General features: G+C 38.2%; 2 protein-coding genes across 2 annotated transcripts in view; one reads left to right on the top strand and one right to left on the bottom strand.

Moving 5' to 3' along the window:
* Nucleotides 1-6,939, bottom strand: part of LOC139114545 (NADPH-dependent diflavin oxidoreductase 1-like) — a 14,236-nt gene extending 7,297 nt beyond the window's left edge. The window contains exons 1-4 of the mRNA XM_070676332.1: nt 6,708-6,939; nt 3,841-3,990; nt 3,350-3,427; nt 105-202 (exon numbers count right to left, since the gene is read on the bottom strand). Coding sequence (XP_070532433.1) covers nt 105-202; nt 3,350-3,427; nt 3,841-3,975 — 311 coding nt within the window. The 5' untranslated portion in view covers nt 3,976-3,990; nt 6,708-6,939. The remainder of the gene's footprint in view (nt 1-104; nt 203-3,349; nt 3,428-3,840; nt 3,991-6,707) is intronic.
* Nucleotides 6,847-13,601, top strand: LOC139114546 (uncharacterized). The gene is made up of 4 exons (XM_070676333.1): nt 6,847-7,003; nt 9,435-9,623; nt 11,501-11,611; nt 12,817-13,601. Exons 1-4 carry the CDS (start codon nt 6,998-7,000, stop codon nt 12,997-12,999), a joined length of 489 nt encoding a protein of 162 aa, XP_070532434.1. The 5' UTR covers nt 6,847-6,997; the 3' UTR covers nt 13,000-13,601.

Raw genomic sequence — 13,601 nt, 5'->3', positions numbered from 1 at the left:
GTGGGACAGACTTCCTGTGCAGTATCCAAGCATGCTGGTCAGAGATGGCTATATCGTTTAGATTCTGCACGCCAACATTTTTTGTAACAACTGGGTTGACTTACTTCTGATATGAGGAATCTCCCAGACCAAGTACAGCATATTTCATTTGACTGAGTGAATTGGGAGGTAGATTTTTCCTGAGAAGAAACCTCCAAAAATTCTGAAAAAAAGAACCCCACAGATAAAAGCTACATTGGAAAGAAAGAGATCAGATGACATACAGAATGTCACCATTCTCTCATTACTTCACATAAACAGATGTAATATTTGATAGCGGGCTTGTAAGGTCCACAAACACATTTTCAACAATTTTGTTTACTGTGAAATTTGAAACCCCTGTACCATATTTTTGCAAGGATTTAAGAAGAAAGGTAATGGTTTGGGAGCCCTGGTAACATTTCTGTTGTCTCTTGCAGAGCTTTCTGCCTGGAAAAACAGAGGGGTTGCCCATTTACCTAACAATTCATAATTTGCATATTCTTTGGTTTTGAAAATGTTTCTTTTGTATATTTATTAACATATGAAGAGACTGCTCCAAAAACAGAGGGGTGGTCCACCCCTAAAATCCCCTTGAGGAGACCCCTGGCAATGGTCATCAACATGTGGAGAACCCTGCTTTGAGTAAGTTTGAGACAATGGCAATGATATGCATCTCAAGTAACATGACTGGGAAACCTGGTGAAATTTACCAGGGCGTCAAAGCTGAAAGGGGAGAAAGGTCTAGCCTCAATCTGTTGATCAATAGTACCTATAAAGCGGATAATCCAGGAAATTTTGTAACTGATGGGAAACAAGCAAGAGGATACGTCTGAGTAAATGTTGGCTTTTTCGATGAGCTGTTTCTAAAGGGTGACACATACAAAACATGGTCAATTTGCAAGACCAGTGTGCGAAATTAACGTCGGTCCGACGGTCCGGAGACCGACAGATTTCTCGTCGGGCCGAAAGTTTTCAGCAACATGTCGGTCCTTATGACCGACTGGAATTTGGAATAAATAATTAAAATTTCTCCGTCAAGACCTGTAACAGATGCAGATGATGACTGACTTTGAATCATGTAATTCAGACTTGAATGCCATGCACCTATTTATGTTTTCCACCGAGGGAGTGCGGGGCAACAGGGTTGATCGCACTTCGTGTCCTGGTAGTAGGGAATTTGCTACGGTACGCCAGACAGGGAGGGGGTTGACAATGTCGCAACATAGTAATTTTTTATTTTGCGACATTTTACATTTACTAATAGTCTAATCCCTGCGATCGGCGCGCAAAGCACAGTGCAGCTAATTATATTCAGATCAGTATGAATTACGTCCGTGCATGCAGATTCTAGCAATGGAATGGATTGATTGGTGCAACAATGCGATATAATATTATAATAATACTCGTCTAGTGAGTGTACCCCTGGTAATGTTAGCATATCGGTGTTATATGACGACAACACCCAGTATCACTTCACTAGTTCCACACTTCAACTTTTCGGAATTTATAATACAGCCCTTCATTTTATCAAACTGACTCAGTTTTCTTTACTTTGATTTTCAATAGAAGCGTTCAAAACATAAACGGTTCATAGAGGAGATTAATATGCTGCTGCAGCAAGATTTCATTGGAAAAATACACATGACAAACGCCGCTCTCATTTTGCTATCGAGATCGAGCGTATAGAAATTGCAGACAACATGAACGACACACGTCACTCGCGGAAATGAATGCATAATTTCTGATCGAAAAGTTTTGCCTGAGCGATTGCTGGGTCTCATCGCCCTTTGAAAGCTTAAAGTTATTAAAATGACTCTGAAAAGTTTGACAGACACTCGATACTGCTGTAAAACATCGCGACACGATCAGTTAATGATACCGTAAAATCTTAAAAGACGCAATTTTTGCGACATTTAGGCTACAGCCCAGGATGACGGTGAGTTTTGCACGCCAGTCGTAAAACGGTATACATCGAAACAATTTGAAGCCCTACTCTCGGCCTCTGAGAGTGAGTATACAAGACGGATCGTGCAACTCGACAAAACTGTTACGACAAGGCCACTTATAAAAATAAGTTTGTATCGGCCTTGTGGCCTTGTGAACAGTCGGCCTTGTGAACTTTGGGTTGAAGACCAACGAGCAAGCAAAATGTTCTAGCGGTCCACAAACAAACGCAGCGAAATGTAAACTTGACTGTCGACTGCAGGTAGCACAATTGCGCTGTCGTGTAACATCTAGTCCTTATATCGGGCGTACATGTAGTTCAAAACCATGGAGCTAAAAGATACCTCCATGTTCAAAACCAAATATGTTTAGTCGACAGCACTGTTCTCGTAGCAGATTTTTGTCTTAATGTCAATTTATCTAATATGTATACCCTATACTATTTTAATGAAAAGACTTGTATGAAAAAACAATCTAGAAAAAGTTATGATACTTGTCCTTTTGATTAAAAGTATAACTTCATCTGTTTCTTCATGAATGCAACAGAGGCCACATTTAAGCATATTTATTTTTTGAAAAATGTTGAACTTAAGTAATCCATACGTCATATCAAAATACAAACCAGTTATTTTTTCCCTTCTGTTTTACATTATAATAAAAGGATGTAGTGATCAATGTTTACATAAAAAATTTATTCATACACTCCCCTTACTCATGACTGTTTTCAGGGTACTAATTAACCTATTCACTCACTCTTCTACCACTCGTGTTGGCTAATTTCAGAAAAGATTTTCAGCTCGCCAAACATTTCCAAATCACAATATGCCCTAGTGTAGTGTACAATTGATAAATGCATGCGCATGACAGTGAGGGAGATAAGGGCTGTGATCTTTTTCAGATGCCAGATCATGTAGTTGAATGATTCATGATCATTCACTTACACTATTTCTGCTATCTTTGTGAATAATATTCCTTTGGAGTGAATACTTGCTGACTCTATTAATGAAAGGACATGGAAAATTAAAGATTACAACATTCAAAAGCATAGTATTGGGGAGAGAGTGTTGACTTTAATGGTAATACAGGTCGTTAACAACTGCATTTACTGAGGACCGGCAGTTTTCTGTAAGGACCTGAAGCTTTGTCTTGGAGCAGGTCCTTATGACCTGAAGCTATTTTCTCTTAATTTCACACACTGTGCAAGACATATAATATACAAGTCATATAGTAAGGTCAGTATGCCCCTATAGTTTAATTGATTCAAAGTTTTAATTAAAACTTTGTTAGTATATTACAAGTTATCGATGCTCTGTTTGCTTCTTGAACGATCAGAAACACTTGCATGTGTTGAAGACAATATTCACCGAACATAAACAATATTTACCTTCATGTTGTCTGGTTCATCACCCTGTCCTGTGGTGGCACATACAAACACAACTAAAGGCTCATGAATCAGGTTTGTCTGTATCAAAACAATATGAATATGTAATTAGTTTTGTTTTCCATCACTGTCACATGTCTATCTGAATCTACACAAAATGACAAAACTTTGAATTGATATGTTTAAAGAAACCAGAAATGTACATCTTGAAAATGAAAGGCTTAAATTTGTGTCCGTTCTTTACAAAAGGAATGTGAAACATACTTTGTTTACTTGGATCATCAAAAAAATGTTTTCATCAAAGAACCATCAAAATTTCCCAGTATCTAATATTGAAAATTGCAGTCATTAACTTTGTTAACAATATGAAAAATATTGAACGTTATCTTCTACATGGAGGACCACCTAGGATTAGGTTAATTGTATTATTTTTCAACACAGGCTCATTATTCTTCAGTCTTGGCAAAAAGTGAGATACTATTGGGAATACATACTATCGCATAGGCATCCATTGCCATCACTTTGGTTGACATATGTCTCCTCTTGGCTTCACGCCCAACTCTCTCAGCAACATCTTCAGCTGTGCCGGTCTGACTTCCAAACAACACTAGAATCTTTCTCTCATCCATTTCGTGGCACAGTCACTGAACAGAAACAAGAAAAATCAATTTAGGTTCAGTGAGTCTTTCTGGTTTGAATGATGTGGTACAGAGAGGTGTACAGTACTATAACATAAATGATGCAGTCTTCAGCAAAGTCATCTTTGAAATCAGAGGGATGACCAATGTACATCATTTGCATATTCATTTGTTGTGAAAATATATTCTTTTGTCTGATTATCAACATATGAATAGATTGATAAATAAGACAGACAGTAGGCCTAATTCCCAAGAGATCCCTTTGTGGAGAACCTTGTGATGTTACAGCAACATAGATCGGTAGCTGGTCAATTGGACCCAATGCCGATTGGACCAAAGTCAATTGGACCCCATAGCGAGTGGCTGAAGAGTAGGTGTTGTGCCCCAAACCTTACATATATACGGTATTTCAGATTGTATGGCATAGTTTTTTATTTCGATTCAACACAGTCGCTGGTCTTTATAATTGTGCAACAAAAGTAGTTAAACAGTGCTGGATACACCCACCGCCACTCGGAGACAGCAATGCAGGCAGCAATGCAGCGCTAAGTAAAGTACCGGTACAGTAAGTACACGGTACGTTCGCATTACGAGCTTTGGGAGCCAAGGCCGATATACTGCGGTCATCTGATAATTGGTGAATTGCTATCAAACTCCAAACATAAAACTAGGTATAGCCTGTGTAGCTTGCATGAGTTTATGATTTGGTAAAACCGTGATCAATCACAGGATCCAATTGACTTGAGTCCAATCGGCATTGGGTCCAATTGACTAGAAACAAACACCACAAACAAAAGATTTCACCCAATATGGTGCTGTCAATAGAAAAGACAGCGCAAGTATGAAAGAAGAGGATACCGCGACATTGGCACTATAGACATTATCGGATAATATTATCTAAGTTATCCAAGTTAGAGTCTAATATTAGACGAGTGGGGAAGATGCAGATGCCCGACATGCTGTTTTATCGGATAATATCCGATAAAATCGATAATATTGTCTAAAATCTAAGTTAGAGTCTAATAATATTAGACAAGTGGGGAAGAGGCAGATGCCCGACATGCTGTTTTATTGGATATTATCTGATAAAATCGATATTATCGTCTAAAATCTAAGTTAGAGTCTAATATTAGACGAGTGGGGAAGAGGCAGATGCCCGACATGCTGTTTTATTGGATATTATCTGATAAAATCGATATTATCGTCTAAAATCTAAGTTAGAGTCTAATATTAGACGAGTGGGGAAGAGGCAGATGCTCGACATGCTCTTTTATTGGATTATATATTGGCCACTTCACTACCTGTCTAATATTAGACTCTAACTTAGATTTTAGACGATATTATCGATTTTATCCAATAATATCCGATAAAATAGCACGTCGGGCATCAGCCATACCTCACTTGTCTAATATTAGACTCTAACATCTAAGTTAGAGTCTAATATTAGATGAGTGGGGAAGAGGCAGATGCCCGACATGCTGTTTTATCGGATAATATCAATAATATCGTCTAAAATCTAAGTTAGAGTCTAATATTAGACGTGTAGGGAAGAGGCAGATGCCCGACATGCTCTTTTATTGGATAATATATTGGCCACTTCACTACGTGTCTAATATTAGACTCTAACTTAGATTTTAGACGATATTATTGATTTTATCGGATATTATCCGATAAAACAGCATGTCAGGCATCAGCCTATCTCACTCGTCTAATATTAGACACTAACATCTAAGTTAGAGTCTAACATTAGATGAGTGGGGAAGAGGCAGATGTCCGACATGCTGTTTTATCGGATAATATCCGATAAAATCGATAATATCGTCTAAAATCTAAGTTAGAGTCTATATTAGACGAGTGGGGAAGAGGCAGATGCTCGTCATGCAGTTTTATCGGATATTATCGGATAAAATCGATAATATCATCTACCTTCTAAGTCATAGTCTAATATTAGAAGCACAGGGGTGGAAAATTCTATAAACACTGTTTTATCGGATAAAATCGATAATATCATCCCTATTAGATCACTTTGTTCTCATGTTCCTGGAACTCTCTAACTTAGACATTTTAGATGATATTATCCAATAATAAAGAAATAGCCTATGTCGCGCCTTCATGTGAAAGAACCCTCATGGAATCGGTATTCACTCAACAGCCAAAGCTATGAGGTGTCGTTGGATGTAAGTCAAGCTCAAGTGAGACTTAAATCATCTTATTACAATGAACACGAGGGGATGAATTGGGAGCAGGAAATTTGACGACTTTCTATGTATTGACAGCACCATATTGGGTGAAGTCTTTTGTTTGTGGTGACCAATATTTGTTGGATGCAAAACCCTGTCATATATAATGCGCTAACCAGGTAGGCGAGTGAGAACAAACCTTGTCTTTCTTTCAGTAGCATTACACCAAGGACTCGAGAGCACTTATAACACTATCTTGGAATCATGGAGGCAGGAAAGTCCTCTGTCTATTTATAAATAAATGAGGCAATATATATGCACGGATACTCTAAATGTGATATATGCATGTGGGATCCTGGCAGAATTTGTCATTTCTTGTGAATTATCATCATGATTGCATAATTCAGAGCTAGTTACACAATCACCTCTTTGTTGACAAACATCATGGGACTTAATCAATGACATCATTATCAGTCTCAGACATCTCTGAAATATAGTTCAAGTTTTTTTTATCGTATCATGTAACAATCACTGTCTACCTACCTATTGATGCAGGCGAACGAGGTATCACACCGTGCGAGTGGCTGCGAGAGGAATCACTACACGTTTACATGCGTCTAGCATACTAGTTCAGACAACAGTTTCAACCAAGTTCACATCCGCTTACAGCGCCACCACACTATTCTACTTCCGGTTCATACAACATCAACAACCAACAACAGAGCGGAGCGAACGAGCTGCAGGTTTGGTCAAGCGCATTGAGAAGTCTTACTGTCTGCATGGTAAACCATGGTGGGATTTAGTCAATTATACACAGCGAATAGAGTTCCTGGATGAAGGTACAAAATAGTTCGTAACATTTGACAGCTAATAATGCAAGTTTTAGACTGAAGAAATAGAGGAACCGAAACCGCGGACTCCAGTCTCCAGATTCAGTGATTGAGCAATATTATTGAAACAACAATTTTCATCATGATTTCCTTCACATCACTCTCAGTTATGTAGTTAGACGAGTAGACACGTGTACGTGCATCAAAAGCACGTATTGAGTTCTTTGTGCGTCTGACTATGAGTATGAGTATGACTTCTGAATGTCAGAGATGAGTTAACGAGTTCGTTCATCGCCATGTGACAGCGCCCTCAATAGTTGGCTATTATTGACAGCATAACCTTTGTAGGTCTGCATATTACAGTATATCTCTTACTCCAGCCACTGAAGATGGGGCTCTGCATTTTGCAGAGCTCCACATTGAATAACGAGATTCTAGTCAATTATATTTCATCTCTTGTGTCCACTAAGACTGCAGTCATAAACAGTTTACAATTCATATCCAAACACTACTTTTTGCTCTGTTTAATTTAAATTGAATGTTACAAGGAGGATTTCTTTTAGGGTTACTGGAGAACAAATTTTTATGCCTTTGAAGTAATGATGTCACTCTACATAGATAAAATGAAGATTTGTTCAGGCTATGGCTGTTATGCATTTGCTTCACTGCTATTGGCATTATTTTGAAGGCATTCCACATTCTATGGATAATGTGAATTGTGCAAATTAATTTCTACGCATGTCACGATCCTTGAGTCAGACTAAGTTATTGCCAATCAAATTTGTTGAAGTGGTACATCCAAGATCATCATTTGTCACACATAATACTGATTGCTATGTTGTTGCAGCAAATGATCATTAACGAAGATAGAAGTAATGGTTTTTAGTCCCCACGGACACCGTCCGGGGGGACTTATAGGTTTGGTCATGTCCGTGCGTCCGTCCGTGCGTCCGTGCGTCCGTCCGTGCGTCCGTCCGTTCACGCAGATATCTCAGAGACGCCTGGAGCGATTTCGTTCAAACTTGGTACAAGGATAGTACCCTACCTCATACAGATGCACGTCGATTTGTTTCACAATGCGATCAAATTTGGCGGTGTTAGAGGACTTTTTAGTTTTCACCTCCATAGACTCCCATGTATAAGGCAGTCAGTCCATAGACTCCCATGTATAAGGCCGTCCATAGACTCCCATGTATAAGGCGGTCCATAGACTCCCATGTATAAGGCAGTCCATAGACTCCCATGTATAAGGAAGTCCATAGACTCCCATGTATAAGGCAGTCCATAGACTCCCATGTATAAGGCAGTCCATAGATCCCATGTATAAGGCGGTCTATAGACTCCCATGTATAAGGCAGTCCATAGACTCCCATGTATAAGGAAGTCCATAGACTCCCATGTATAAGGCAGTCCATAGACTCCCATGTATAAGGCGGTCCATAGACTCCCATGTATAAGGCGGTCCATAGACTCCCATGTATAAGGCGGTCCATAGACTCCCATGTATAAGGAAGTCCATAGACTCCCATGTATAAGGCAGTCCATAGACTCCCATGTATAAGGCAGTCCATAGACTCCCATGTATAAGGCGGTCTATAGACTCCCATGTATAAGGCAGTCCATAGACTCCCATGTATAAGGAAGTCCATAGACTCCCATGTATAAGGCAGTCCATAGACTCCCATGTATAAGGCAGTCCATAGACTCCCATGTATAAGGCCAAGAAAAATAAAAATTTAGTTTCTCATAGTATTCATATTGCAAAAAGGATGCAGTGACACAGTTTTTAGTCCCCACAGATAAAGTCCAGGGGGCTCATAGATTGGGTCATGTCAGTCCGTGAGTCCATCCATGTGAGTCCATCCGTTCATGCAGATATCTCAATTTTTTGACAAAATGTCACGTGACCTTGGTGACCTTTGACCTCAAATATACATATTTGTCCATAACTCAGTAACCACAAGTGCTAGACCCTTCATATTTGGTATGATGGGACAGCTTATGACGCCACATATTGTTCCTCATTAATTATGCGCATATCTAACTTTGAGCAAGCCGATAGAGCTAGTGGTATGATTTTTGGTATGTAGGGATAACTTAGCAATACAATTTTTTGACAAAATGTCATGTGACCTCGGTGACCTTGACCTCAAATATACATATTTGTCCATAACTCAGGAACCATTAATGCTACACCCTTCATGGTATCCCATGTAATTGCAACTTTCAAGTCATTTTTAAGTATTTTTGTCTCTTTTTGACATTTACTTTTTCAACTCAAAAGTTATGTTATTATATGCCTATTGTTCACCTTTTATCAATATAACTTGATATGATTGGACGTCAAAGGATTGGTGATTGTCACCAAAAATATCTATCACACTTATGTGAAATTACTTCTTTCTTCTTATGTATGTTTTGTACTTTTCGTAACTCTCAGGATCCATATCACTTTGTAAAAGCGTGCAGGAAAGTCGGCGGCCCCGAAAATGAGACAGTGATAAAATGTCTTCATTATCCACCAATACTGAAAGCACGAACCCAAAAGGATGGTCAGATCCGATGTGGAGAACATTCGGATTTTAGCCTCATTACACTACTTTTCCAAGATGACAAGGGTGGTCTTGAGGTAAGACATATCCCGTGACTTGACTTTTTAGCTCACGTATTCACACACGTGAGCTTATGTTGCAGCATTGTCTGTCTGTCTGTCTGTCTGTCTGTCTGTCTGTCTGTCTGTCTGTCTGTCTGTCTGTGTCTGTCTGTCTATTGGTCCGAGATCTTAAAAACGGCTAATCAGATCAGAATCTAATATGGTACGTAGATTTAGTTAGCAAATCGCAAGAACTGATTAGTTCGGTATGCAAGTATCGCTTGCATACCGTTTGCTGATTTGCATAATTAATGATTTTAGAAAAAACAGATATACATTGAGAACAACTGCACACAATTTGATGAGATTCGCTACAAATGTTGATATAAGGAATATCAGCTGTGAAAGGTGTTAAGGGGTGACATAAGATAATTCCTAATTTGCATATTTAATGAACTTTCTTATTAGGGTTATTTATCTGAATTGACTTTACCAAAATTGACGAACCTTTGTATGTATACGATGGTATATTGAATATACTATGATATAACATTGTTGAAAGTTAAATGTGTCCAGATTTGATATACAGCTTGCGCAAATTAACTGATAAGCAGTATTGAATACTCACCAAATCAAACTCTCTACATAAGTAAAGTATGCATGACAAATGTAGCATTCAGTCCATTCAGCTTTGATTTATACCCTTAATTAATTACAGAAGTCCGTTAGCTTGGACTTGCTCACCAAACATATGCCATAAACCAACCCTGGGTATGACGAATATAGACCATAGAGGTCTTATTACAATTCAGAGCATTCAACATTGATAGAAAGCTTAATTACATAAGGTCATTAACCTGGTTATCATTTAATTAGGAATAAGCTAACTCAATTCTCGGGATTTGTTAATCATGATACTTAAATATTATTAACAGATCAACATTAAAGTGTAGTATTCTTAACATACTTTTCGATATTAGGAAGAATTTGTAGTAACATGTCCAGCTTATTTTTGACCTGTTTAGTTGCTAATTAAAACATTTTCATTTTGTTGATAATCATTACAACATAGTCTTTTGCTAACATGCACACTGTGCATGTCAGGTTTGAACGAGTATGCACCAGCTTACTGGTTTGGTTCACAGTGACATTAACCCTTTATTCCACGTCATTGTCCCCATAAATACTGGCAAAGACCTCCTCTTGCATTTAAACCATATGGGGATATTGGGATCTTCTGAGTACTTTATCACCTTTTCACCAAAGTGTAATGCAGGGCCTTGCAACAGGTATATGTGTAGCTTCGTACATATCCAGCTTCTGTTGTACCACCACGTATACGTTGTTCAAGATGGTCCTTTCTGAAATTGTGTTTATACGACCTGGTAATTTTATTACCTTGAATGATTTTGATAATTGGGTTTGTTTTGACGTCATATTACCGATGAACTTCATGTTGTCTGTAAATTTAAATTTAGTTTTATTCACGATAAAAAGAAATGCAAAACTTTTGCTTGTAATGCAACCTAAAGATCAGAGTGTAGGCCTATTATTTAAAGACATGGTAATAAGAACATGCATAGTGCAGTATGCACTTAGATATGCCAGTTATATATATATATATATATATATATATATATATATATATATATATATATATGTGTGTGTGTGTGTGTGTGTGTGTGTACACTCTGGTACATTCTATAATTAATGTTTTTTTCAGCAATCTTGCATTCTTAAGATATAGTAGGTAACAAAATATATCATATGTGAACTATCAGTATGGGTTAATAATGGCACTGCCGGCATTATCAGCCTGACAAAAATGAATCTGAATACGGTAAATAGATTCTCAATTACATCGATTTCGTAGCAGGCTTTACCTTTCGTTTCTTCCACATCTTCTAATCTAGGTCCAGGCAAAGGATGGTGATTTCATTCCTGTCCCACCGATAGAAGGAACAATTGTCGTAAACATAGGTGACACGATGCAGAGGTTGACAGTTGACAAGTTAGTTTCAAATGTAAGTATGAAAATTGACGCCAGGTGGACAAAAATTGGAGCTGCGTTTTACCATCCTCATGGTCTTGCTTCCATTCTTTTATTTATTTCCTAGATTCAATCATTAACTCTTCCCAAACTGAGGGCTATGGTAGTCAGAAAGGCAATACGCACCTGATAAAACTTTCCTAAGGGTAACGTTAACCCAATCTCCTACCAAATCAAGAATAAAAATCGTAGACATCGTGTAAATTTTGTTCCTTAAGAATCAGATTACCGACATATTTGGCGAAATGTTAACTTCGAAATGGCCGCCATATCTGTATTAACTCGATTTGGAAAAATTAAACTTTCGATTTTCACAGAACTAATAGTATGAGAACTTTACTTATATCAACAGCTTCGAAATGAGCCCCAAAAGCGGTACAACAGAAAAGTGTCAGTCTCAATGTGTCACATGGCTTATTCCACCTTAATGTACCTTAGAGTTATCAGATTTCAACGGAAAGGTTACAGGTGAAGCTAGACAAATATAATAAGTCTGTGTGTCGACTCTTGAATATGCACGTTTCGACAAAGCGTGCAAAGTACACAAACTGACTATTACATGTATCTAGGTCATCAGGGCGGGACAGTTGTCTGAACATTATATGTTGCGGGTAAATCTGAACTCAAATGCTGTAGTCGCTAGTGTATTATATTTTCAATGTCGTCCCATATATTGTAATTTATATTCGAAAATTGTTTTCAAAATAAATTGGAATGTTGTAAAATTGTGAATGCGATAACTTCAATAAAGGAGATATGCCTGCCTCAAGGAAAAGTTCGAACTTTACTCTACAGTAAGTCGTTAAGGTTAAACGATTCTGTGTATTCATTGTCACAAACCTGTGGTGCAGGTCTCTGTTGCTAAAGGCGGAACAGGAGTTGTAATAATGCGGTGGCTCAAGTCTGTAAACAGTGATGTAGGAGGATAGTGTGTACAGAGATATGAACAGAGATCTATGTTTTGGGCCGCCTGTATCAGTGCCTGCAAATTTCTTGCTTTTAACGGGCAGTGTGGTTAACAGCCTTTGAGCGAAACTTTAAAGAGAATGGAAGGGGCGAGAGTAACATATGGGGTAATTTTGATGTACAAGAATTAGGCATGAACGAGCAAGATATACCTCTTATTTACGTTGTGAGGCACCATTGAAAAAGTTGATCAATTATTTAATTCTACCCTAGGTGCATCGTGTCGTCATGCCAACAACCGATGAAGCCAAGCGTTCGAGCCGATTTTCTATCGCCTTCTTCTACAACGCGGACAGAGATTACGTTGTGACCTGCATCGGTGACAGTGACAAATACGAACCAATAACAATGGCTGAATTTCTGAAACAGAAGCTTGAGGCAGTCTATCTGAAATGAACGCTGATTAAAGGGCTCAGACATCTGATCGGCAGCTTCTAACTTCTGAACACGTCTGATTCTGCAGCATTCAGAAATCAGCTTGATCTTTATTTTTTTTTTAATACATTAAATCGTTCAAGTAAAGTTAGTGTTCATTTTGCCAAATATCCGGTAGTGTAATGGGTAGAACAGTGTGAATCAGCATTGTTTTTTAGTACTTTATTAATTTCAATGTAGGCCTATAGCTGACTTCATCGTGTGGTCACAGAACCAATCACTTGTATGATATCCACCTCGCACCCTTTCATAGCATAGTCAGGACCTGGAAGTGCCATGTGTGCAGGCTCCAATTGTGAATTGTTAGCCGTGAACCTATCGTTCCAACAATTCTACTAGATACTGGGTACATCTTGAACTCATGAAATAAGTATCCTTGATGTGGAATTCTGGTCTTCACGTTTGCAAATGTGTGCGTGAGCATGCAATGACTTCGTGTCATTACAATTTGCCGAACAAACTTAACGGGAAAGTTGTTTACACTTCGTCGCTGGTCACTTTATAATAATGTTACCCTGTTAATATACCAGTTGCAATAAATATATACTGTTTATTCTAATGCC

Source organism: Ptychodera flava, chromosome 16, assembly GCF_041260155.1.
Source record: "Ptychodera flava strain L36383 chromosome 16, AS_Pfla_20210202, whole genome shotgun sequence".
In the NCBI taxonomy this organism is placed as follows: domain Eukaryota; kingdom Metazoa; phylum Hemichordata; class Enteropneusta; family Ptychoderidae; genus Ptychodera; species Ptychodera flava.
Note: the sequence above shows the minus strand (reverse complement) of the source record. Positions and strands in the feature narration are given on the sequence as shown.

What these genes read in the sequence shown, in the direction of transcription:
- LOC139114546 (XM_070676333.1), top strand. An exon ending in ATGACAAGGGTGGTCTTGAG is followed by an intron (nt 9,624 to 11,500) that starts GTAAGACATATC and finishes CTTCTAATCTAG; the next exon opens with GTCCAGGCAAAGGATGGTGA. An exon ending in TTGACAAGTTAGTTTCAAAT is followed by an intron (nt 11,612 to 12,816) that starts GTAAGTATGAAA and finishes ATTCTACCCTAG; the next exon opens with GTGCATCGTGTCGTCATGCC.